Source organism: Glossina fuscipes, unplaced genomic scaffold (assembly GCF_014805625.2).
Source record: "Glossina fuscipes isolate IAEA_lab_2018 unplaced genomic scaffold, Yale_Gfus_2 42, whole genome shotgun sequence".
Taxonomy (NCBI): Eukaryota; Metazoa; Arthropoda; class Insecta; order Diptera; family Glossinidae; genus Glossina; species Glossina fuscipes.
The window spans coordinates 1,742,409-1,767,359 of record NW_023998426.1 but is presented as its reverse complement, the minus strand read 5'-3'; the positions used below and the strand labels follow the sequence as shown (position 1 = coordinate 1,767,359).

The following is a 24,951-nucleotide window of genomic DNA, read 5'->3' as shown; positions in this document are numbered from 1 at the left end:
AAAAAGATCAGTAAAGAATATAGGTTTAATATTATATTCAAGTCCATTATTTAACTAAATAGAAAAGTGCCAAAGAGCGTTTGCAAAGCAACGGAACGTATAACAAAAAATCTAGTTAGTGTACGAAAATTTGACAGCACTACTCGTCCAGGTTTGCAAAGTGCAAAAAAAAAATAATACAATAAATCAAAATTTACTTATTTGGAACATGAATCAGTTCCAATATAAAATTGTAAGTTCTAGTTGATCACAAGATCAAGCAGATTGGTATCGTAATGGATGCAAAAATAAACAGAGCGCCAGGCAACGACAAGCTAAAGGATTTATTATATCTTCCCGCATAGCACGTGATCGGCTTTTACATGGGTCATAATTTCAACATGTATCACCTGAATAATGTGGGATTCATGCAAATGTTGTGAGGGGGCAAACAAAGCATCCCATCATGTTCTGCCCGACTGCTTGATTAATTCCCAGAATTAAATACCAAGTTTTTGGGGAAAATTTCGTAACGCCGAATACCGTAAGAAGGTCGCGGTGTTCATAAGAAATCTATAGCTAGAAGGCTAGCGATATGGGCAATGTAATGCAATCCTGACAACGCTTGGCCTGAAATTATAGTCATAGACGAGAAATTAGTTTGACATTTTTTTATACATTTACTTAGTTTGTCTGTCTCTGAATTTAAAGTCATTTTAGGAATTCGTTCTCCTAAATGTTGCGAATCAAATGACGAATTTATTGCACTACACGTGGAATGTATGGGACGTTAATGTGCAATGAGTTTTAAAAAAATTCTTCTTCTTCTGTTCGTTATTCCAATACGTAAATTAAAACTGCGTCAGCTGAGCATGAATGAGTGAGTCGTGAGTGAGCACATGTGTGTTCGTGCCTGTGTGTGTATGCGTAGATTTTTGTTGTTGGTGTTGTTAGAGCATATTTACATTATCTCATCATTGATCTTTAACGGCAGACGACAAAATATTTGTTATTATTTTTCTGTGTTAGTTAACGAAACGCCTTCGACGGTTTCTAATAATATATTAAATAAAAAAAAAAAAAATCAAAAAATAAAATAAAAAAAAAAGGAAAATTTTTTTATATGTATGTGTATGTGTGTGGGAAAACATTTTCATACATTTTCTTTGTTTTTTTCAATAATGTTAATTAAAATTATATATAAACTTAATGCGTGGATAATGGCACTTAATTAAAATAATTGAAATTAATTTCTTCATTGTAATTTTCAAATATCTTAACATTTTGGTTGATAAACAAGTGATTTGTTGTTGTTTTGTTTTGTTTTTTTTTTTTTCAGCATGACTTTTAACTGCGATTGTAAATAGTTTTACGTATTTAAATCGATGTGTGCGCGCGTGTGTGAACTTGAAATTTTATATTGACAAACTATATATAAAAAGCTATCAAAAATTATACAAATATTTTTAATTATACAATAATAAAAACAACGACGGCTTCACTGGTCTCCAAGTAGCGACAACATTAACAATATGGCGGATTCGTATTATCAGGTAAGTTATTGAATTTGAATTTGACTTTTATATTACGTGTTGTACGAACACATAATCACATTTGTCTCTATATAATCAGTTTTAAATTTTTCGTTATCTAATTTATATTTCACTGCACTGAATTTGTTAAATTTCTTGAACATAATTGGAAGAAGAATTTGCTTTCCAAAAAAAAATAAATAAATATATATATATATACATATATATATAAATCAAAATAAACGAAGACACTATAGTGAGACACGGCCGACCATTAAATACGCTACACGATGCTACAGCTAGGTTGTACAATAAGGGAAGTTCTCGAAAATCGGATTCATTTGCAATAGCGTTCATCCTTGGAACAATTCATGTCAAATTTCATCAAAAAATCTCACAAATTGTGGCCTGTAGATCCAACATAAGACAGGAAAACGTAGGGCGGACAGACAACAATAAAATGTGCGCATACATAAAATACCTTTCGAATGAACTAAATAAATTTAAACTATGGGGATATAGGTAACTATAGGCGCCATTTTCTAGTTTGGCCACGCTATGGTTTCAAACCTGACTATTTCTCCTTAGGCGTTTTTTGTTAATATATTAATTTTCAAAAAAATTTTTGAAAATAGCTATGGAAAGAAAAGTTTAAATTCCTTCACCTCATTTTTACGGTATTTTTAGATAGTTTCACGCGATGTCCACAAAAAATGTGTTCACTGTTTTCTAAGTTAGATGGAGTAGGCTTCCAAATTCGCTTATATCTTGGTTCGAGCAACTTAACAGAGCTCTGTTGTGTCGTTTACAAAGTTCTATTAAGGGAGTGGGCAAATGTCTTTGCTAGTTAAAGTGGAATTTATTTTGTTTGATATTACGATATTTTTTGTCCGAAAATATGATTTACATTTCCTGTTTTGAATTCGCTGCTTCTCTTGGAAATGATATTGTGTCGAATTTTATTTTCACTAACTAACTCTTAGAACAACTCGCCACCTCAATTAAAAAATGATTTAAATAGTAATATTATCAGTGGATACTATACCCAGCGTAATGAGCACGTTTTGAAGAGATACAGTCATGTGTTCATATGTTCTAACGATATTTGGCACACATGTTGACATAATTGTTTTTGAAATGTTGTATTATATTTCTTTCTTCGATTGCTAATCAGATCGCAGTTTTCTTGCAATACGTAGATGTAGAAACCATATGTCTATTCCATATCGACATTTTAAATCCAGACTTTTTATAAAATATTAATCACATGTTGGATGTACTCATTGCAGTATTGGTTTTGAGTTTTTAATTTTATCTACTCTTAGTTAACTGTAGTTATAACGAGTTCTTAGTCGATAAAGGTATAACACTGACCTATTGGGCATACACCAACTAGGCTGCAGCTGCTTTCCTCGATATCTTTCTCTTTTCTCACTCCTCCGCGACCGTCGTCGTATTAAACTTGTAGGAGACCATCCCCTGAGCGTTTATATAAAAAAAGAAATGGAAATCTTTAAAATCTTAACGTACAGGAGGCGGTTAATTTGGGATTTTCATTGCATCTACAAAAAACTTTCTTCCATCAACCAAATCATTTTTATATCCTACATCAGTTGTAGAAGAGGACATATTAAGTTAATGCCGATGCATATAAGAGGCAGAGGGCCTTGAGACCCTTTATTATACCGATCGATTCAAGATCATTTTCTGAATCGATCTAAGTTTCTTTGTCTGTCTGTCCCTCTGTTGTCTGTCCATGCAAATTTGTCTTCAAGTGTGCTAGGCGAAGTGGCGTAGGGTATGTAAAAAAAAGCGTTGCGGATGCTTAAGGTTCCTACCTATTTCTTAATGCTTCACGGTATATTGCAATGTTAACCCATGACATGTATTTCCACTTTGTTCCACAAAAATTGAAAACATTACCCATGCCCACCTAATAATACAGAGCATAGAAATTTAGTTTTATTTTAGTGCTCTATTACGATAAAGATGATAGGTATAAAAGATTCAATCACTACCGCGTATAATTTTCTTGTTATTCTTTCATTACTTGTTTGCATACTTTGTCGAAGTACAAGCTCGTCAGAGCTTGAGACCTGAACTTTCTGTTCGCAAAAAATGTCGATTAGAATTTCGATAAAGCAACAAAGAAATGTCGCATTTGACTTTATATCTTTCAGATTGCCTCAGTACCTCTTTAATTGGTCTGTTTTGTTCTTTGATCCTCTTTAAACGAATTCTGGAAACCTACAAAAATAACATCATGACATTCCTATTCTGCCAATATAATATGAATGGGTACTAAATCTCATAAGTTTCTCTTAGAGCGCATGTTACTTTCTTATAACTTTATACAAATTGAAATTTAAGAAAAAAGAAAAAAAATTGAAATTCTTCACAATTGCATCCTTTTTATCATCTCTTGAATGATTTTTTTTTTTTTTTCATATGAAAGAAAACTGGAGCAAATTAATAAAAATCTATTTTATCATACTATACTTATGCTTATATTAAATGACATACAAGAATATATGGCACTTATAACATAGAAATTTAAATGCATTCACTTAGATAGATATAGTGCAGAACAGAATTCTTTATTATAAATTTTTTTTGAAAAAATATTAAAATAAAATAAATTGAAAATTGTATTCGCTTGTGTTAGTGGCCAATCTCAAGCCAATATGCGAAACTAGTCTTTTGTTATCTTTGGGCGTGCCAATAGATCGATAACTGAAATTTAAATTAATGCTAAGGATTGCAAATGATAATTTTTGCTAATTATGGGCGTGGTTGATAAATTTGTATAACATATACATCTGTGCACAAATACATCTAATTTTCCTTTTACACGATAGATGCGTTCCCAAAAAGCTCGTATAAAAAATTCGTATAAAAAAATTCGTTTAAAAAAAGTTATTGGCTAAATCGAAAAGTAGGTAAAAAAATAACTGAAAAACACAATAAACAAAATTAAAATATATTTGTTAGAGTTCACTTGTAAGCAATAAATAAAAAAATGAATATTCTTTGAAAAACTAAACTAAATTACGTAAACAAGACCTTGAATCTCTACTGTATACATAATTCGGGCATAGAGTGGACATAATCTAACTGAATTGTGAAAAGCATATTTGTGAGACAAAAAAAAAGTTCATCAGAAAAGCTCATTAAAAATATTCATAAAAAAATTCATAGAATTCGTAAAAAGAAAGTAAGAGAACTTTTCTCTTTCTAACTCGCATTAAACCAAATTCGTATAAAAAGTGAATGTTTTTCTTTTTAACACGTGTTAAATCAATTTTGTGTAGATAAAGTTCGTGTAAAAAGAAAATGTTTTGATTTTTAACAGTTGTTAAAACAAATCTCGTGTAAATCAAATTCGTGTAAAAAGCGAATTTTTTTTTATAAACTTGTGTCAAATCAAATTTCGTGTAAATAAAATCGATGTAAAAGCAGAATTTAGAGTTTACGCGTATGCTGCAACAAAAAACGTCCTTTTTGATCTTCTATATTTATTCGATCACTTGCAACATTGAATTTTTGTTTTATAACATTTGTTACAAATGCAACCCTACAGAGAGTTGTTAAATTAAATAACGACATTTTGTGATTGTATAGAAGAAAGTTGGTATGCCTGAAATATTGGCATGTCTGGGGAGTTTTGTTGAGAAGTGAATAACGAAGAGAGAATTTGAAATGGGACTATCAAAATTAAATGGACTGTAGAAACGTCTTAACAAAAACATAAAAGAGAAGAGGAAATCCAAAAGATAAAAGTAATAAAAATTTGTGTACGATAAAAGCAAAAATTGTTTTAAAAAAAAACTAGTAAGAAAATTAGATTCGGTCGGTACTGACCCGTTCCCGTTTTCACGAAAAAAGACAACAAATAAGTAAAAGGATAAAATTCTCATGCCCTATAATATGGAACGGGCGCAATTGAGTATCATAGGAGTATCCATTGAAAACTTTAGGTCCATTCCAAATTCTTTTGCAAGCGATGTCTTCATTTGCGCTACGGGGAGAATGTTTGTCACAAATACTGCAAAGTTACGCAAACAGGTAGATGGGCACACGACGACGGACGGACATGTTTAGGTGCATTCATGATTTGAGACTGACCACGAATTTATATACTTTATGGGGTTTTTGGAGTTCGTTTCTGCGCGTTATGAAGGCATTGAAACAATAAATAAAATTTGCTACACTATAATATTGGGTAGGCGTGGTCAATTTTTTTCGTTTTTGTGCACAAATGCTACAGCATCGCCCCATAAAATATGGCCTCAAATTTTAGTACACTTATATTATAGTTTATACGTAATGGGCAAAGAACCAATTTTTCCCCCTCCTTTGAAAAACAGAGATGTTCTCAGTTTAGGTGGTGCTGTAGAGGTGTCCTTCAATCGATTCAATATCAATCTGCGTGCAAAAACTTTCAATGTTTCTATCAAATTTGAAGTCGGTAGCTTCATTTTCGCGGCCAGGAGTATGTTTACAACAGAAATTACACAGACGGAAAGATGGACATGCCTAAAACGATTTAGAATTTGATTTGCTGATTAATAATATATATACTTTTCAGGGTCCTTGATTCTTCTTTCTGGGTGTTGCCTCAATCCTTCGGTAATAATGATATATAATTTTTTTCTATTCAGAAGGCATGTGTGTTCATGTGAAGTTAATATTTTTTTTCTCTCAAATAATAGCTAATTAGAAAAAAGTAGTAATAATTGAAGGGAAGACGGAATAAAAGAAAGTACATTTTTTTATGATCAATAGATTTTGCGCATATTTTCACATTCAAAACTTACTAAGAGCAAAAGTTACTTGATATGTAAAATGAAAAAGTGGAGAAACAAGACGACGGGACATATGTGTTAATTGTTTTTGTTCGTAGAGGAGCCGATAATCTCTCTTGTTAAAATATCATAACCGCGATCATTTCACGAAAATGCAAATATCGCCGATAAACTAAAGCAAACACAGTGTGTGTGTAGGAGAGCATAAAATCGAATTAAAAAAAAGATTTACGTTATATATTAAAACATTAAAGTTCAATATTTATATTGAAGACAACGTGTTTATCAATATATATTTTAGTTGAAAAAATGATGCCGAATAAACTCTAAAGAAGAAGCATTTTTTCATATATGTTAACACACATATCTACATCATCCCTCATTTTTGCAAAATGTGCATTATAAATATGTAGGTCGCGAAGAAATAGACCTCAAAACCGATTATGATTAATTCTTTATACTGAAAGAAAAAAAAAAATGAAATTCTATTATAAACTTTTCCTTGCTACTTCATCACTATGTGCGATGCAAAGTTCCGTTGTGTTTGGATTACATACAAGATTCCCTCAAACAGCTGTGTAATTGTGTAAACATTTGCGTGTAAGGTAGAAATTAAAGTTCCCTCCCACTACTTACGAACTAACTAGCTTATATTACATGCTTCTATTCGTTTAAACCCTCCGGTCTCCTTAACATATATACTTTTGTTCTATTACAAAACAAGGGTTAACAGATAATTACTGTTACGTCCTTTTGAGTTTAAGCTCGTCCCACTGAATTATGATTTTTAGGATAGCACAAGAGTTATTCAAAATCCCTAGAGATCTATTTGCTAATTATTTGCAGGAACTTATATTTTTAAAAGGTTATGAAGATAAATTCGAATATAATTAGCAAAGACACCTACCATTTTCTTAAACAGAGCTCTGTAATTATTCTAACAGAAATAGCATATAGTTGGATTCGGAAGTCTATTCCTTCTTCGTACTAAAAAACGTAAAATATTGTTTTGGATATCTGATGAATCGATATGAAAATACCTTTCAAACTCTTTTCCAATTCAAATTTTTTTCCACGACTATGTTTCTCAAATTTTTAAAATTTGATATTTCAGCATACACTAAGTATAGGAAAATGGCCAAATCCAACATGCTGGTGCATACAAACGAAAAAAAAAATTCCAACGATATTCACGTACATCGTTTAAATCTAAAACCGTTTCAAAGAATTGCCTTGCATAGGCTGTGCGTGCATCGGCGGTGTGCAGCCATGCTTAGGTGGTGCACGTTCTTTAATACGAAGTAGGAATAGGCTTTTGAATCCAACTATATCTTTTATCTGAATATTGCGTAGAGCCGTGTTAGAGTGGTTATAGAGCGGTATTAATGGAAATGGTAAGTGCCTTTGCTAGTTAAATTCGAATTTATCTTCACACTTTTAAATTATAATGCTTCTTCTTGTCTCGTCCTTTTGGGTCTAACGATTCAACTCTCCTGAATCGACTGACTCGACCTTACGCTTTTACAAGCAAGTTATTAATATCAAATTTTGTTACGCTATTTTCATTCCAAACCCATTTTTTTTAACTGCGAAACGTTTTTTCTGCCAGCCGCGCTAGGCACGTAAAGCATCATGAATCTGTATTCGGGTATACCATTTTTTCGATTTTTTTTTTTTTGCATTTTATTGAATGCGTGGTTTTGGTACCGATATGTGTATATATTTTCTTTCTGCCCTAGTTGGAGGATGATAGATATATTTCACTACGGGAATTATCACTTATATTCCGATTTATCAATAATACGATACAGCTTCGGTATTTTCAAATCGTATATCCTTGTTCGTGAAGCTAACATTTTTATGTATGCTTAAACTAACCTTTGGAAGTTAAATTGTCGAAATCGAAATTTCCTATGGTTAATTTTTTACCAAATTTGCTGCTGAGGTCCAATTTTCATGCTATAATATTAAAAATTTAATTTTTTTTACCAATAGGCTTACTATTTATGACAATGCTCATATGGAATGAAACACAAAGCAATGTCGTTCAAACTTGTACAAAAATTTTAAAAACTTACAATTTTTTTCATATAACCATTTTTTAACACAAAAGACGTCGAGAAGTTAGACATATCTGATTCATTTTCAATAAGCCAAATCAAGCTGATGTATCAATTTGCAACAAAACATTTCGGGCCTTTAGGTTAGAACACAATCTTCCATGGACAGAAGGACAGACAAGCTTAGATCGATTCAGAAATTGTTTCTGTATCGATGAAGATGAGTCTACGGGTAGTACTTCTTTGTGTTGTTTATATCCGTACAAAGTTCAAGTACCTCCTTGTACTCTATATATAGAAAAAGAAATAGCCTAGCCTTTCAAATCCAATAATATAACCTCAGGTCTCTGCACATATTGAATTCTGGTAAATATAGGCAGAGCTTCCTTTATAGAGCCTTTATAGAGCTTTGTTAACGAAATTGGTAGATAAGTGTTCTTCTTAGTTAAATTCGAATTCAGTTCCACATCGTTAGAGAAGACGCGAGGTCTGCTTGTTATTCTTGTTGTAAACGGTGTAAATTAAGAAGAGCTTAATACTCGTTGCTGCGAAAGTCCAGCTGTGCTTTAGAACTCCATTGTATAGAAATAAAACTTGGAGTTCAATTAAAAGATTTACATGCCATTACCATTACTTGCGTTCGCCATGATTTGTTACCTTTTTATAGTTTTTTAATAGCATTTTGATTGCAATTCCATATAACTATGACAGTTTGGCCAGAAATTGAAAAACAATTTTGATTTTCTTGCATATCGTTGTGTGTTAGTAGTTAGAGTTGGCCTTTGCCGTTGTTGTTGTTGATAAAAGACAGACAAACAACGTAAATGTGCATTTAGTCAGTAACAAACAGCAAGCAACACTCACTACAGGCAGGCATTAGTAGGCTGGCAAAAGTAAATCGTTGCCAGATAGGCACCCAGCCAGCCAGCCAGCCAGCCAGCAAGTCATAGTTAGCCAGGGCAATAGTTAGTTATATCTTTAAATTTTATAATTTCCTGTTTTTTTAAAGATTCAGACAATAATAGTAAGAGGAAAATCTGCATTAGTTACGACTGGATATTAGTTTAGTTAGTTAGTTCGTTAAATTTCAGTTTTTGTGACTCTGCCGGTCAGACTTAATTCATTTACTATTTACTTATAGGTTCACGTGAAGGTATTTTATTTACATTTCGTCTTCGCGACAACAAAAAGTTATTAAGAATTTATGAACTAAATGTGTGTGTGTGCTTGTATTTGCATGCGTTTACGTTTGTCATAAAAGCATTTCAAGTGAATGGTAATCATTAGTCAGGCACGTCAAGTGTTTTGTTATTAGATAATTTTTCTTTTATTATTATCGTTGTTAGTGTTAATTGTTGCAATTGTTGTTGTTGTTGTTGCTGTTGTTGTTGTGTTATATTTTCATATAATCTTCTTTTACCTCCTCATTTGGTTATTGTTGTATTGGCTGTTATTGTTGTCATTTAACAGCTTGGCAGCAAATTTTTATAAATATATTTTACTTTCACTTGGTATTTTTTTTTTAAGGAGCAACCAAATCAATGCAAGCACACGGCGCATGTTGAAAAGACATAAAAATTAACTTAAATGTTTAACAACCTGCCACCGACCATGAATGTTTGCTAACTACATATCTCTCTCATTGCTTGCTTGCTTGTCTGTCTGTCGGCCTGTCGGCCTGTCTTTTTGTCTGGCATCTATCAAACTAAAGCATTACATTTTTTGATGTGTTCACCAAATGCTATTTTAACATTAACTATGCTTTTCTTCTTGTTTTATTATTATTTAAAATTTTCAATGTAGTAATACTTGCGTTTCCGCTCTCATTGTATATACACACACGCACACATATATGTGTGGCTTTTTTTTTGTGAATTAAAATACATTAAATAGTTTCATAAGCAAAAACCAAAGAAAAAATTTCAAAAAAATTTTTTTTTTTTTTCAAATAATCAAAATTTTTCTCAGACATATTTTTTTTTTTTAGAAACATAAAAAAAGTTTTAATTTATTTATTTGTAAAAGAAAAGTGTTGATCTTGATTTTCTTTTTTCAATGCACACACGCCTCTATGAGGCTTTGATTGTTTTTAATCACTCACTTCATATAACCGATTGTATCATTTATTTATATTTCGATTTCGTTGTACGAAAAATAAATTTATGGTCGGATAAGGCCGACGATTAGGTATACTACATAGCCTCCTGATATATAATCCTGATAAAATAGCGAAAATCACTAGGTAGTCCGGAGTTCATTTCTGCCGGTTTTTCCCGACAACAAGTTAAATTAACTTTTTCCAGATGGTTAGATAGTTAATCAGTGTTAAAGCTGTATGCAGTTATCTACAGCAGACTTATGTTTATTTTGTACAAAAATTTCAAAGCGATTAGTTTTGTTGCAGTAGTGGGACTGGGAAGGAATGAAGTGAGTATATAAGATATGTTTTACCTTCTCATCTCCAAAAAGGTAAAAGAGCTGCATAAGCGCATAGTGAAATGGTGGCTGTGTATGAACCTAATGCTGTAGTAGAACGCACTGCTCAAAATTGATTTGTTCTGGAAATCTTCAATGGAAACGCGACTGCAAATCCAAATGTGATATGAATGGCTGGCCATTGGATACCTTACACTACTTCGCCTAACAGAATCACTCACTTTTTCAAAAGCTATACATTACAGTTATGTAAATACATTATACTGAAGGATAGTCAAAGGTTAATGAGGTCGAAATTTAGAAAACTTGATGTAATTCTGAAAGAAATTTTATTATAATCCCGTTATGTCCGCCATAACAAATCACAAATTAGACCCCATTGGCCATAGGGAATAGTTTGCTTTTGATGAGAGCCCCTATAGATATTGCGTTCTAAAAAATAGATTTATATAATCCAAATGCTCTATGACTGGCAAAATTTTCATCATAAAATATTAGAAAACAGATCTTTTTGGCATGTAAAGATTACTTTTTTCCATTAGAACTCTCATATCGATTGGGATCCGAAAAATAGACCTACTTGGTCCAAATTCGGTAAGGTTGATTTCTTTGTCAATTTCCTCTCATGAAATAATTTCCGCCACGAAATGTTGTAAATGCGAGATACAGCTTCCGTAGTAACAGTTATATAAGAAAAAGTTCAGAATATTGCTCGGGCCAAACCAAAATTTTCGTACCATTTTGGAATGCCGGAATACCATTACACAGGGAGTTTTGTCGAAAAGTATTAAAAATTTTAATTTTCAAAATAAGGCGTTATATGGGGAGTTGTCGAAAAAGTGGACCGGCCTGAACCGTTTGTAATAGTGTCTTGACACTTGGGCTAAACATGTCAGTATATCAAATTTCATCAAAATATCTCAAAAATTGCTACTTGTAGGTTAACACATATACAAATGGACAGACATCAGACGGACAGACAGGCTTAGATCAGAAAGAGATGCGCAATCGATGGGTATAATGCAAGGTGGATCTATTTTAAGCTCTTCTACGACAAGTGATGTAGGGTATAGCAATTAACATAGAGATCGTAGCGTATATATACATAAAAATGTATAATTGGATAGAGAAAATATGTGCGAGGTGTACCTTCCAGTTCTACGTCACAAGAATTTTAAAAGGTAGCTTTCCCAAAGTCCACGCAAATCTTTTATATATGGCAATTCCGTTCAAAATTAATTTTTTTAATTAATGTATATATATGTACACAGTTTTGAGTTTAAGATTTCCTCGAAGAGGGTTTTCATAGTGAGTTCATTGAGATATCTTCGCTTGTTCGTCCGTTCATCCATGTTGTCTGTCCGTTCGTCTGTATTGCCGAACTACTTGGAGCCGCAAAAATTCACGTAGAAAATTAAGATTTGACATATGCACCATTAGTTGACCGACATAGATGAGCGCTATAACGCTACAGCTAATTTACAAGAAAAGTTTATAACCTACACTTCGTACCATGCAAATCCTATTTTTCTCTTCAAATGTGTGCAGGTATTTGTGGCCGCATCACATAATCTGCGTTTATCAGTTGAGCGCATGTGTGCCAAGTCTAAGCTTTCTTTTTATTTCTTAAAGGATATTCTCTGTGAATAGCATAAGTTAAGTATCGTAACTTAAGCTTTTTCAGTGTGTCCTAATTAAAACTATTATGTGCATACGCATATAATATATACAAACATATATATGTAAATACATAATATAAGTAAAGAAGTATAAGTTTATATGATGCAATTTCTTCAATCCAGTAATTCGATACTGCTTAAATGCTTAAGACTCATCTAGTTTGCTAAGCCCTTAAGTCAGTGAAAGGGAAAATTTAAACGTGTTTATGTGCAAATGTGTAAGTGTGAGTAAATGTGGGTAAATGGTAGAGCAAAACAAAACAGATGACAATATAGTGATAATGGTTCTGGTAAATGACCATAAGAGTCGGACGGATCGACTAACAGACCCACAAACCACAATTTGTTACGTAGCTTGGCATGTTTTTGTGGCATTAGCTGGAGTTGTTGGTTGTTAGTGTTGCAACCATCCATTGCTGCAAGTGCTGCTGGTGATGATAGTTATAATAATGATGACGATGACGATGATGATGATGATGATGATGACGATCATCACGTTGGCTATGATGACGATGTAGGTTGAAAGATAAAGTGACATCAAGCGAAAGAAATATTACTCCATAGCCTACGGCCAATAGTTGCAAGCAAAAAAAAAAAAAAAAAAAAAGTAAAAAAAAGAGCAGCAAAAAAAGTGAAAAATTACCAACCAAGGAACTTAAGCAATCATAAGTGTAACAACAACAACAACACCAACAACACCAACAACAACTACAACAAATACAAGAGCAATAACAACAAGAATGACTACTAAGCAAGAAACACCTAACAAATAACTATATTTAAAGAATACAACAACAATAACAACCGACGTGATAACTACAATAGCAATAATAATAACAATAATAAGCCGACTGTGAAACTTTTTTCTAAACTCATTTTATTTGAAATCCCCTCCGCTGGATGAGAAACAGTTTCAAATTGTTTCTAAATGAAACTTGACTGCATAATAAAATAAATCACACAAGGCCTGAGTTACATAGACCTCCTCAACGCCATCATTATCGTCGTTGCCGTTGAACAATAGTGAGAAAATTTCCATTTTTTTTTTTTTGGTTTTTTTTTTTTTCATTTTTTTGTCTTGTCTCTAATCTACACACAACATGTTTTTAATATTGTTTGTTTATTGTTGGTTGTTGCTTTTACGCAAACTGGAACAATTTAACATTAGGAGGGGAGGAGGAGAAAAAAAATAGAAAAGTTCGAGTTCACATATGCACATTACTAATAAAAATTCTACGATTTCTTCTCAACAACTTGCATAAAATACAAATTTAGGTTAACAACAACTTCGGTTAATATCATCGGAAATAAGAAAGAAAAAGAGAGAACTAGTAAGAATTAGGCTGTTGCTCCACTTGCAATTTATGCAAAAACTTGTTAAGATTGTCGAAGCGAGGAATTTCATACGATTAGTCAAGAATTTCACCAAAGACATGATTGCATTAACGTTTGCGAAGAGTCCGGTAGTCTTTTATTAAACAAAATACTACTTACACTCGACTGCATAATAATTTTATTAAAAGCACTTTGAAAATTAAAAAAGTTTTTCTTTTCGCAAAGTTCGGCTCTTTGCCTACATATGTATCTTTCGATCGTATTTAATTGTTGAAGGGAATTAAAAGCATTAAAGTAACGTTTTTGATAAAATTCGAATGTTATTGAAAAATATTTATATTACAAAGCTTAGTCATCGAAACATGCACCATCACAATCCAAATTCCTTTCCCATATACGCCTTTGCGGTACAAACTGCGTAGTTGCGAATCTAAATAGTCATCGATACATTTTCGAACATCTTCAACTTTTGCGGATCGCTCATCTCCTGCACAAGGTTGCATCGATCGGAACCAGTGCTAATAAGAAGAAGAAAAGTCTTTAAAAAAAAGCAGCACCAATCAGGAAAGAAACGCCCAATCCAAGTTAAACATCACTTCCTAGGTAGCCTTTGTTGGAGACGGACGGACATATGCGAATTATTATCGTTTTCAAGACGAATATCTCTTACACGAAACCACGAACGGAAACGACTTTACAACTGTTTCATAGCGTACTGTGCTTTCACTCTAAGCCACCTCAAGCAGTTGCGAAGCTTAAGCTATACTCTTTCCATTCTAATCCGGCTTAAAGCAGAAAAACATGCATATTCCTGCGATTGGAAAACAATCAGAAAACATGAACGTGTCGTATACACTTTATGAAGTCACCATTGTCAGGCTACCAGAATTTATTTGTACACCTATTAATTTCCGTAGCTTGTTTTTGTGCGCTTTTTTTGTAGGACTGTCGAAATCCCCGTTATCTTCATTTAATTTCAAATATTTTTAAGGTATTTTTTTCCGCCCATTTCGGACAAACTCCTTAAATGCTTTGATTATTTTATGCTATAAAGAGACCCTTTTACTGGATTTGTTAGAGATAAAATTGCACTTCACCAACCAGTCCAACCCATTATCAGCAACTTCATCCCTCAACTTTTAATTTCTTGATAGCAGTACTGAAGGCGTTCGTATAGCTCTCATGCGTCGCATACACTCAAACCTGTTTTTGTGCGGTAGATAGGCAACGCATAAAAAATTCCACAAAACTTTACGAGTAGCTATAAAAAAATAGTTTTCGCAATACAATTAAAACATAGAAAATAACGTAGAATATCTTATGAAATATCTAGGAATTGCTTTCTTAGACGAAATCAAGACACGAGACTTTCGTCACTTGAAAACATTACCTCGCGCTATATAGCCGGTAATCAGTTTTTCTGACGTCATTGTTTCGCTAGATGCTTGTGTATGTCGCGCGGCCACATATTTATATATCTGATTGGATCTACTTTTGGAATTTTAAAGTTCTTTCAGAGTCGGCATCGATTGCAACAAAATTACTTGCTATTTTATGACAAAGTTGGAGTCCTGCATAGATTTCATCTGCTTTCGTATAATCGGGTTTCTGTTGCCCACCAGCAACGTCTGTTAAATATCATCTTGACGAGATCATTTTCATTGAAAGTTTTAAGTCCGTTTACGCGAATGCCGTTCTGTTGCCGGAACAATTTCTGTTGTTGAAATTGATGTGTTTTCCGCTGCAATTCTATTAATGACACATTACGGCCAGACTGTTTTCTAGCATTCATTCAATGTGTGTTGCGTGATTGCAGTAATTGCTGCGGCAACGCGATTTATGCACTTCAACGTCGAAAACTTTTTCCAAATTTTAGTCAAAGTTATTGCATCGTTTTCATGTTTTTTCAAAATCTATCTAAAAGTTAGCTTCGGGTAGTGTTTCTTAAAACCTGCGATTATGCCCCGGTCTAATGGTAGTGTAAGTGTCGTGTCGTGTGGCCAAAAAAACTAGTTTCATATTGGGTTGCTCGGGGGTGACCGGGTGCATGGTGAACAATTAGCAAGCAACTAATTTTTTTTATTGATAGCATCGCCAATTACATTCCAATTGGATGGAAATTTTCATATATTGCATAAAAAAATCCCACAAGAAAGACCTCACGAAAAACGCCTTGAATGTATAACCAAAGGTGGTCCTAATGAAGCTGCGACGCACATTAAATTATATTTCATGGATTTTTTTGATTTTTTTTGAGAAATGTAGCCAAGAAGATGCTGTGAAAAATTCTTTTTCTTTTTTTTTGGAAAAGTTTTGACGCCACTTTATTTTTAAAAATTTGTAAGAAAAAGTGTTTTAGATAAGCAAGTAAAAACACTGTAGCGGGCCATGGCGTACTCTGAAATATCCCACACCGCGCTTCAGTTATTCTTATCATGAGTTTTCGAAATAAGGCTTTATGTGGGAATTGGTGAAAATAGTGCACTGATCCGAACCATTTTCGATAGTGTTCGTCCTTGGGCCAGAACATGTTAACGTATCAAGTTTTATCAAAATATCTTAAAAATTGAGGTCTATCGGTTGAACACAAGAGAGATGGACAGATATACGGATGGATAAGCTTAAGTGAAATCAAAAAGTGATTCTGAATCGATCGGTATAACAGAGGGTTAGTCTATTTCAAAAATTGTAACTAATAGGTTTAGCAAAAGAAAGCCAGACGGACAGATGGACACGCAAGCTTCGATCGATTCAGAAAGCGATTTTGAATCATTCGGTATACTAAAAGGCGAAAGATGAGGATCATTCGAGCGCTCTTGCTCCTCCAGGGGTAAGTATATCGTAAATGAATTTAGGCAAATTACTCCTGACTTCGTGCTCACAAGGTAGCTTTAGCTTTCAATTTAAGGTTACCTTGAAATTAGAGACTCACTAAGTATTCTTGAATGTTCTCTGGCTAGCCTCGGTGTTTGATATCTTGAGCGTTATTTCTTTTGACTCTGGAATTCTGCTATCGGCCATTTGGTTAATTGAGTTGCAGTCTAATATGAAGTTGGATTTATTGGTATTACGTATATATATATATATATATATATATATATATTCTATAAGATCACATATCTTAATGTTTCTGTTTCATTTTCTGCTTAAATTCGTGCATTTTCTACATTTCAGTAATAAATTTGAGAATTTGCTTAACCTTTGTAAGGCATAACTCACCCAAGAAACCTGTTGTTAAATTATTACCGTCTACGACGTGATAAGTTTTAATCTTATATAATATCTAAAATGTTAGCCATAACAATATTGAAAACATATCGGAGAAACATATGGGAGAGTTAACGAAACAACATATAGGTCACTGTAACGTTTCTGCCACTAGCTACGATATGTTGTCTTCGGAAATGTTGTATATATAAATGAAACTAATGACGACAACAATACAATTCGTGACATGTCACTTTAGCTATCAATTTACAACCAGTTAACAGCATCCAGTTAGCATGCACAAAATCAGGTCACTATGCGTTTACAGCTATAAACCGAATAAATTCGAAAAAAAATGCAAAAAAATGCAAAAAAAAAAATAAATAAAAATAAATAAAAAATTTATGAATATTTTCTGCATAAATCAACATGTGTTGTATTTAATTGTATTATTAGGTTGTTTTTTTTTTCAGATGCCAGCAAATACTACGTCAGTCACTTGACTTGTCTTCTTTAGCTCATCTTTTCTAACATGTCTTTCAGAAATGTGTACGAGCACGATGTGCTCGAATATGTGTGAATATGTGCGCGTTATGTTCGCTAGGGGAAGCTGTAAATGAACTAACTCTGGAAACTAGAATAACATGTCGTTTGATTCTCTCTTCCCCATTTCGAATTGCTTCGCATTGGTGAACTGTTCTATGTAATAGCAATGCATGTATGTATGTATGTATGTATGTATATAGCAACGGGATCATAGTTGTGCGATCGTCGTGCTAGTTCAAAATAAGAGCAACCTGTAATTTTTCTGCACTTACAAGTATCTATCGAGACCAAAAAGAAGGAAAGAAAAAAAAAACAAAAAAAAAAAAAAGAAGAAGAAGAAGAAGAAGAAAAACTATTATGTACTGTTTGTTTTCGTATGTCGCTGATAATCGTAGAATAAAAATTGCTTTTTTATGCTGATTGCCGATGTTTTACAGCAACAGTTCTGTTAGTTATTTCAATTTTATATCTTTTGTGCGCTGCTGTGTGTATTCCTTTCAGAAAATGAATTTGTTTTAGTTGTTGTGTAGTTGATTAATATTGAACACTTGTTATTATTATTATTATTATTGCGGCTGTTGTTGTTGTTTTTGTTTTTGTTGTTTTTATTGTTAAGCTAACTGTGGAGATGTTATATTCGAACAAAAACATTTCTTAGAAACTTAAACAAGGAGTCATTGCTGTTGCCTTTCATCGCTCAATAACATGTTCTTCATATGGTACAATATTTATTTGTAATTACTTTTATAGTCGTATATATATATGTATATATATATTTATATATGTATTTTAAATTTTAATTATTTTATTAAAATACCAGGAATTTTTTTCTTTCTTTTTAAAAGTATTTATTCAACAATTATATAATCCTAATAAAATATATATATATATATATATATATTATATATATATATTTTTTTTTTTTTGATATTAGACTAACATGAAAATTCTCGATCAAGAGTACGTATCGTGTGGAGAAACTACTTGACATTGCCTTACAAAATGAAATTTGCCGTAACGTAACTTGCTATTTTCAAAGAGAGTTGCATTCAAGCAGCACGATACACGATGTCAAGGCGCTTTTTCCTCCTTTGATTCAGTTTATAATTTTTCACTTTTTACTTGTGGCTTACAAAGCAAGTTATCATTAACCCGAACACTTAAAAATTATGAATCGATTTGTTTTCTATTTTCCTTGCTTTTCCTTGCACGTTAGCCTATTTAGTGCGGAAATTAAGAAAGCGTATAATCAAAAAGTGTTTACGCTTAAAATGCCTTATATGAGAATCGATACGAATTTTTGATATTGAATTTGATTCTGTAACCTTTTGTAGTAGTGCAAGCTAGTGCACAAAAGTCCTCTATTCTCCATTATAGGCCAGATATGTATATATTTATTTTCTATAAAGTACCCTTTCCGTCGGACCATATGTCTGTCCGTCAGTCCGTGTATTATTTGTGGATGGAGAACTTACGAGGTTTACAAATTCAAATAGACGATCGAAATTTAACCGATGGCCCAAGGACAAATATGATGATGGAGAAGATCCGGCCACTTTTATGTTCACAATAATTAAGTGTAACTGGCAATAAGTTGGATTTTCATAAGCAGCTCAAAACGGGGATGACTAGCTTGCAATTAAGATGATGAGTATTTAAGATTCACTTCACTACGAATATTCTTAGCATAGAATTGCTCTTGAGAATTATTTCGTTAGGTGGGACAAAAACTATGCTTTTCCCCTTTCGGCCGTTGAGTTAACTTCTATTGACGCCAACTATTTTTATATCACTCTAGCACGGTACACTCCCGTTCAAGCAAAGAAGCCGCTATTGGGAATCTAATATTTAGGTCCATTTTCGTCTAATTACGCGTTCAACCTCTGCCTTTCGTTTGTCAGCCATTAAATATGGTAACCACTTGGCTTTCTTTCACTTCACTCTCTTTACCTACTTTGTCTACTTTTCCGAATGTGTTTTTGCAGTACATAATGAACTGACTTAGCTAAATGGCTGCTTATACGTCCAGTTATATATTCTTCTTTTATTACCAATCTATTATTGGATATAAGTAATCCTGTCAGTCTTATGATATTCTGCTCTACTTGGTTGTATTGTTCGCTAAAACGTAAAAATCTTCTCGGCTCCTTGCTGTATGTACGATGCTATGCTATATGCTACCATGTGGGTCTCAGCCCGGTCCACTTACGAATGTTACTCTGCCACGACATTTGTTTTCGGTTTACGCTTCTACGCTTCTGCGAGACGGCCTTTCAGTATTAGGTGTAGGAGTTCATATTTTTCTTCCCGTGCGCGTTCGTTTTTAATATACTTTGGTAGCACACTCTTTGAGTTTATTCTTCACAGGAGTTCAGCATTGGACATGCGATCTGCCCGCGATATTTTTTGCGTTCTTACGGTAACATCACATCTCAAAGACTGCCAGGTCAACGACTACGCAAAGAATTTCATGAAACGAAGGCGAAGGCGAAGGCCTGAAGGCTAATATTTCGTTTTGCTAAGATTTTCTGCCTTTGCCTTCGTCTAATGCGGACCCTTTCTGCATTTTTATATTAAGTTTTCCATTTTTTCGACTTATGATCGCGAATTTAGTTTGACTGATATTCAGGTTTATCCTAAAGTTGTTACTCTGATCTGGGGCTTAAAGCGACGCGCACACATTCGTCATGCAAGCTATATACACTAAATAAAAGTGATTCCCATTAGTTTGCTTCCACCAGTTTAGTTCGAACTAAAAAAAGGAGATATGATTTGCAGCTAATCACCTCAGGTGGTGGTATAGGGTGTTGTAAGATTCGCTACAAAATTGATATGATTGTCTTGCTTCCTTTTCTTCCAAATTTTATTAATAATAAATAAAATTTCACTATTTTTTTTTTTTTTGTTTTTGCTTTTTTTCTAAATTATTTTATTGATCATGACACACCTCGTAGCAACGACACCAACTCACATTACTTGTCTCGATCAGATACACCCTTAGCCATACGTAGGTTTCTTTCCTTCCACCAAATCATTTACACCTTTTTGTTGTTAAAAATGAAAACAGAAAATAAATTAGAAAAAAAAAAAAAACGCTTTTTCGCATTAAAGCGAATTTTGGATACCAGACATCAACACATTCAACTGTAAATATATCAAAGTCGCAATAATTTTTTTTTTTTTTTTTTTTCTTTAATTCGACGCCAAGTCATTTAATTTATGAGCTTCAGATCGACACATTGTTGATGAAAACCTATTCAAAAGATTTGTTTGTTAAGACGTTTACAGGCATTTCCAGTGGTTATTAATTATGTAGTTTATATACCATTTTTGGCAATGACAAATAGCCCCGAGTACAGACAGGGAGACGTTGAATATAACTAAATCAATGCAATATCTTATAATGACCAGCGAAATGTATGCACATTTTAAAAGCTATAGGTGCACAAACTCTTATCTTCCGGTGCTGGGTACAAAAATCTAAACAAATATTAGTGTGTGGCAACGAAGTTAACATTAGAGTCGAAAGTTTTTCTTTTTTTTTTTTGTGTAAAACCATCCACACAATAAACTGTCACTTTCTATGACAATTAAGCATTGGAAAATAACAACAACTGCAACAACGCCAATTGCAACAAAATAACAAAAAAAAAAAAGAAAAAAAATAATAATAAAACAAATATATTTTCCACCAAAGTTGAATGAATAGCACTTGGCAGACCGAACTGAACGAAAGAAAAAAGAGGAAAAAAAAATTGACGGAAGGAGATGTTAAGATTATTATACCTACCATTCAAGGATGGGGATATATTAGGTTCATTACTCTGCATGGCATATGTATATGATATTTTTTAATCAATATTTGAAATTTTGTCCGTGCGTCCTTGCAACTTGTAGCAATAGTGCAAGTGAGAAGAACTCTGTACCGTTTTTCAGATTTATGGAAATTGCCGGGGGAAAGGAAAGTAAGGCCTATCAAAATTATGGGAATTGTAGTGTTGTGCTTACCAGATCAGTTGAAAACAGAGCTGCTTACGAGACAACATAGGCGATGTCGCCCACTGAACAGTATAGGTTGGCCTAAAAAGCTGAATCAACAGTCAGCCCAATATGGGCCGGAAAGAATAAGACGGCAAGCGAGAACATCCTCCTTAGACAAGTTTAAGCCTCACTTAAGCTGCATCAAATCATGTATGGGTTTTGCATCCTCTTTGCAGCCTCTGTTCGCTGTCATGTGGGATTGTTGTCATATGCGGGACCAATAACAACCTACCATAAAGATCTGCCATAATCTGTTAGAAAAAGAGAAAAGAGTGGGATGTTAGGATAATATTCTTATTCCAATACCGCTATCGATAATTTGTCAAGTATGCGTGGCAGACATTGGTAAAAAATCTGGTAGAGTTATTTATAAATGCCATAAATGCCAGAGGCTAAAATTCGTAGATATATTTGCAAAATAGAAATATTTGGGATAAATGTAACATATACAGAGGCCTTGCAAAAGTTTCAAAGAGGAAAGAAAAAGGGAATTTGGAAGATCTTCGTTTTAACAAGTTATTGACCTACATGTAGACTAACAATAAGCAATACTAAAGATTAGTAAATAAATGGAAATGGGAATCTTTGCGTAGAACTTCTTATAAAGTTCGTATCTTAACTATGTGATGTTAAATACGATGATGGATTGAATATGAAACGTCAAAGAGTTTTCAATAATTCCTAAAACAATAGCAATGTTTTCAATTAATTCTTTAGTAATCCGCCTGAGTAGCCGAAGGCGAGCAATCTCGACTAGCAAGTCAATGGTCGTGGGTTCGAATCTCAAGTGCGGTAGAGTTTTTAATAAAAGCCGATAGCCTTAGATGCTAGTGCTTTTAAGAGTTTAGCCTTAGAATTGATTCCTCTGGCGAAATTAATAATAATAACAATAATAATAATTCTCTAGTATATTGAAGGTTTGGGTTGGGCCCATAAGTTATATAGGATTTTTCTTTAAACTCATTATGTAAATTAAACGTATGTGTAAACAATGAGTTTGGATTTTGAGTTTAAATTGCTTTCAATAGCAATCAATAATTGAGTTCAGGTATAGTTGAATTCCATTTGGATAACAAGTTCGCAAAAGTGAATGCTATAGCATTCATTTTGATCGCAAAAGAAAATTACATGAGTGCTATAGAATGCACTTTTTAAAGTAATGCAACATGACTTTACTGCTATAGCATTTATTTTCAGTCCAATAGAAAATGACGTAAATGCTATAGCATTAATATTAATTATGATGCAAAATAGAGTCAATGCTATAGCATTCATTTCGAATGGAATAGCAAATGACGTGGATGCTATAGCGTTCATTTTATGAATGGAATAGCAAATGACGTGGATGCTATAGCGTTCATTTTTTGAATGGAATAGCAAATGACGTGTTATAGCATTCATCTTTAGTACGATGGAAAATAATATCCATTTCCAAGACCAAAGTCGAAGAAATGATGCGTATAGCATTTATTTTTTGTACAACACTAATGCTATAGCATTCACAGTTTAGAGACTGGTTTTCATTATTTCAGTTCTATATAATTTATATAATCTATTTTCGTGGATATTATAGCTTTCCCGATCCTTACAAAATATTCCCAATCAGATTTCGGATGTCGCAACTTATTAAAAATAGAAAAAAACTTACGTGCTTGCTTTGACAGCTCGCTTGAGAGTTCAACGTCCCTGAAGTTGTTGTCAAAGTATATTTTTTCGTGATTTCTCAAATTTTCTGAAACGCATTGGCGAAATTCATGCTTGAATGAATGGCGCCATAATGTCGTGATAAAGTAGCAAGGCTTCTCTATAAATATTTTCTCGGGAAGATGGGTGTCTAAGATTCTTCGAAAAACTTATATCACTTTCTTATTTATTTAGCGAATAGTGCAACGTTTCAGTGCAAATATCATAATTATATGTGAATACATACATACCTATATATAAATAAATAAATAATACGTATATAAGTAACAAATATATATACATGCTCATATATATACCGACTTGGATATATGATAACTTAATTATGCGATTTTTCTTTCTATACCCTGTGTGTGCCTTTCCAAATAATTTCATATGATTTTTGTATTTCCGTTTCAATTGTATTTGAAATTTCTTTTACAAAATTCAAACAAATCAACGATTGAAACAACAATAAAAGCAACTACAACAACAACAACGGTATGACTTTCAATTAGCATTTTGTCTTCATTTTCATGATAACACGTCGGGTAAATTTTTTCCATATCATTTACTTGATATTTAATTTCAGTCTTTCGATCCGAATACATTGACGTTGAATAATTTAAACGTTGACAACTGCGCTACAAACATAGTGCACATATATCGGTAGGTTAAGATAAAAGTACGAAAACATTGAAAGTCTAAATAATACTTGTCTGTCTTTCCGTCCGATAAAATTGGTTGTATGACAAAATTATAGTTAATTAAAAGAAGAAGAAGAAGAAGAGAAATTATATGATTATAAACAAATCGCATTAAATCATTATAAAGGATTCTCGAAAACTTGTTAAAGGTGAGGGCAGCAAGTGCACGGGACGCGCCTTTCGAAGTTACGGCTTTCTATTACTACCTTTGCGAGTCAATCATAGAAAAGTGATGGGTACTGAGGATTCGTTTTAGACTACAAAAAAAAAAAAAAAAGAAAAAAGGAAAATCTCTTTTGTTTGTGTGATTTTTCGAAAAAAAAAATTTTTTTCTTTGCTTCTTTACAGCATTCATAAATGTATTGAAGTTGCTATAGTTATAAATATTTAATTTACCATGAAAAAATTGTTGTTGTTGTAAATGGTTTTTTCTGCTTTTATTCCATTCATACAATTCAATCATACAAAAAAATAATATCAACATAATATAATTTACTGTTATTGTTGGTGTTGTTGACGTTGAAGTGTGGAAGAGTAATTTTTTTTTTTTTTTTTTTACAAACAAACAGTCAAGGAAAATAAAAAAAAAATAAAAATGCAGTGAGAAATAATTTTCAAAATGTTATTAACCTTAATTTTTGCCAAGTCAATAAACATTTATTTATGTAGTGAGAGTGGTATCTACATGTGGTATAACATAACATGTAACAGACCGTTTAACAACAGTAGCAACAAGAATAGTAAGCAATAGTGCGTTGGTGGTTGCTGGTGATGGCGATGGTGTTAGCATCGGTGGTGGTGGTGGTGGTGGTGGAAGTGGTGTTGGTGACAGTGTTTATGGTTTATGGTTTGAACTAAACTGTCAATAATAATAATGATTGATAGCTTTTTCCAGTTCAGAGTCTTTCTTTCCGTATTTCTTCTATGTCGTTTTTTTTTTTTTT

General features: G+C 32.9%; 1 protein-coding gene across 1 annotated transcript in view; it reads left to right on the top strand.

Moving 5' to 3' along the window:
* Positions 1-24,951, top strand: part of LOC119637045 (serine/threonine-protein kinase N) — a 128,201-nt gene that overhangs the window by 3,810 nt on the left and 99,440 nt on the right. Inside the window, exon 2 of the mRNA XM_038032841.1 lies at positions 1,319-1,532. Coding sequence (XP_037888769.1) covers positions 1,512-1,532 — 21 coding nt within the window. The 5' untranslated portion in view covers positions 1,319-1,511. The remainder of the gene's footprint in view (positions 1-1,318; positions 1,533-24,951) is intronic.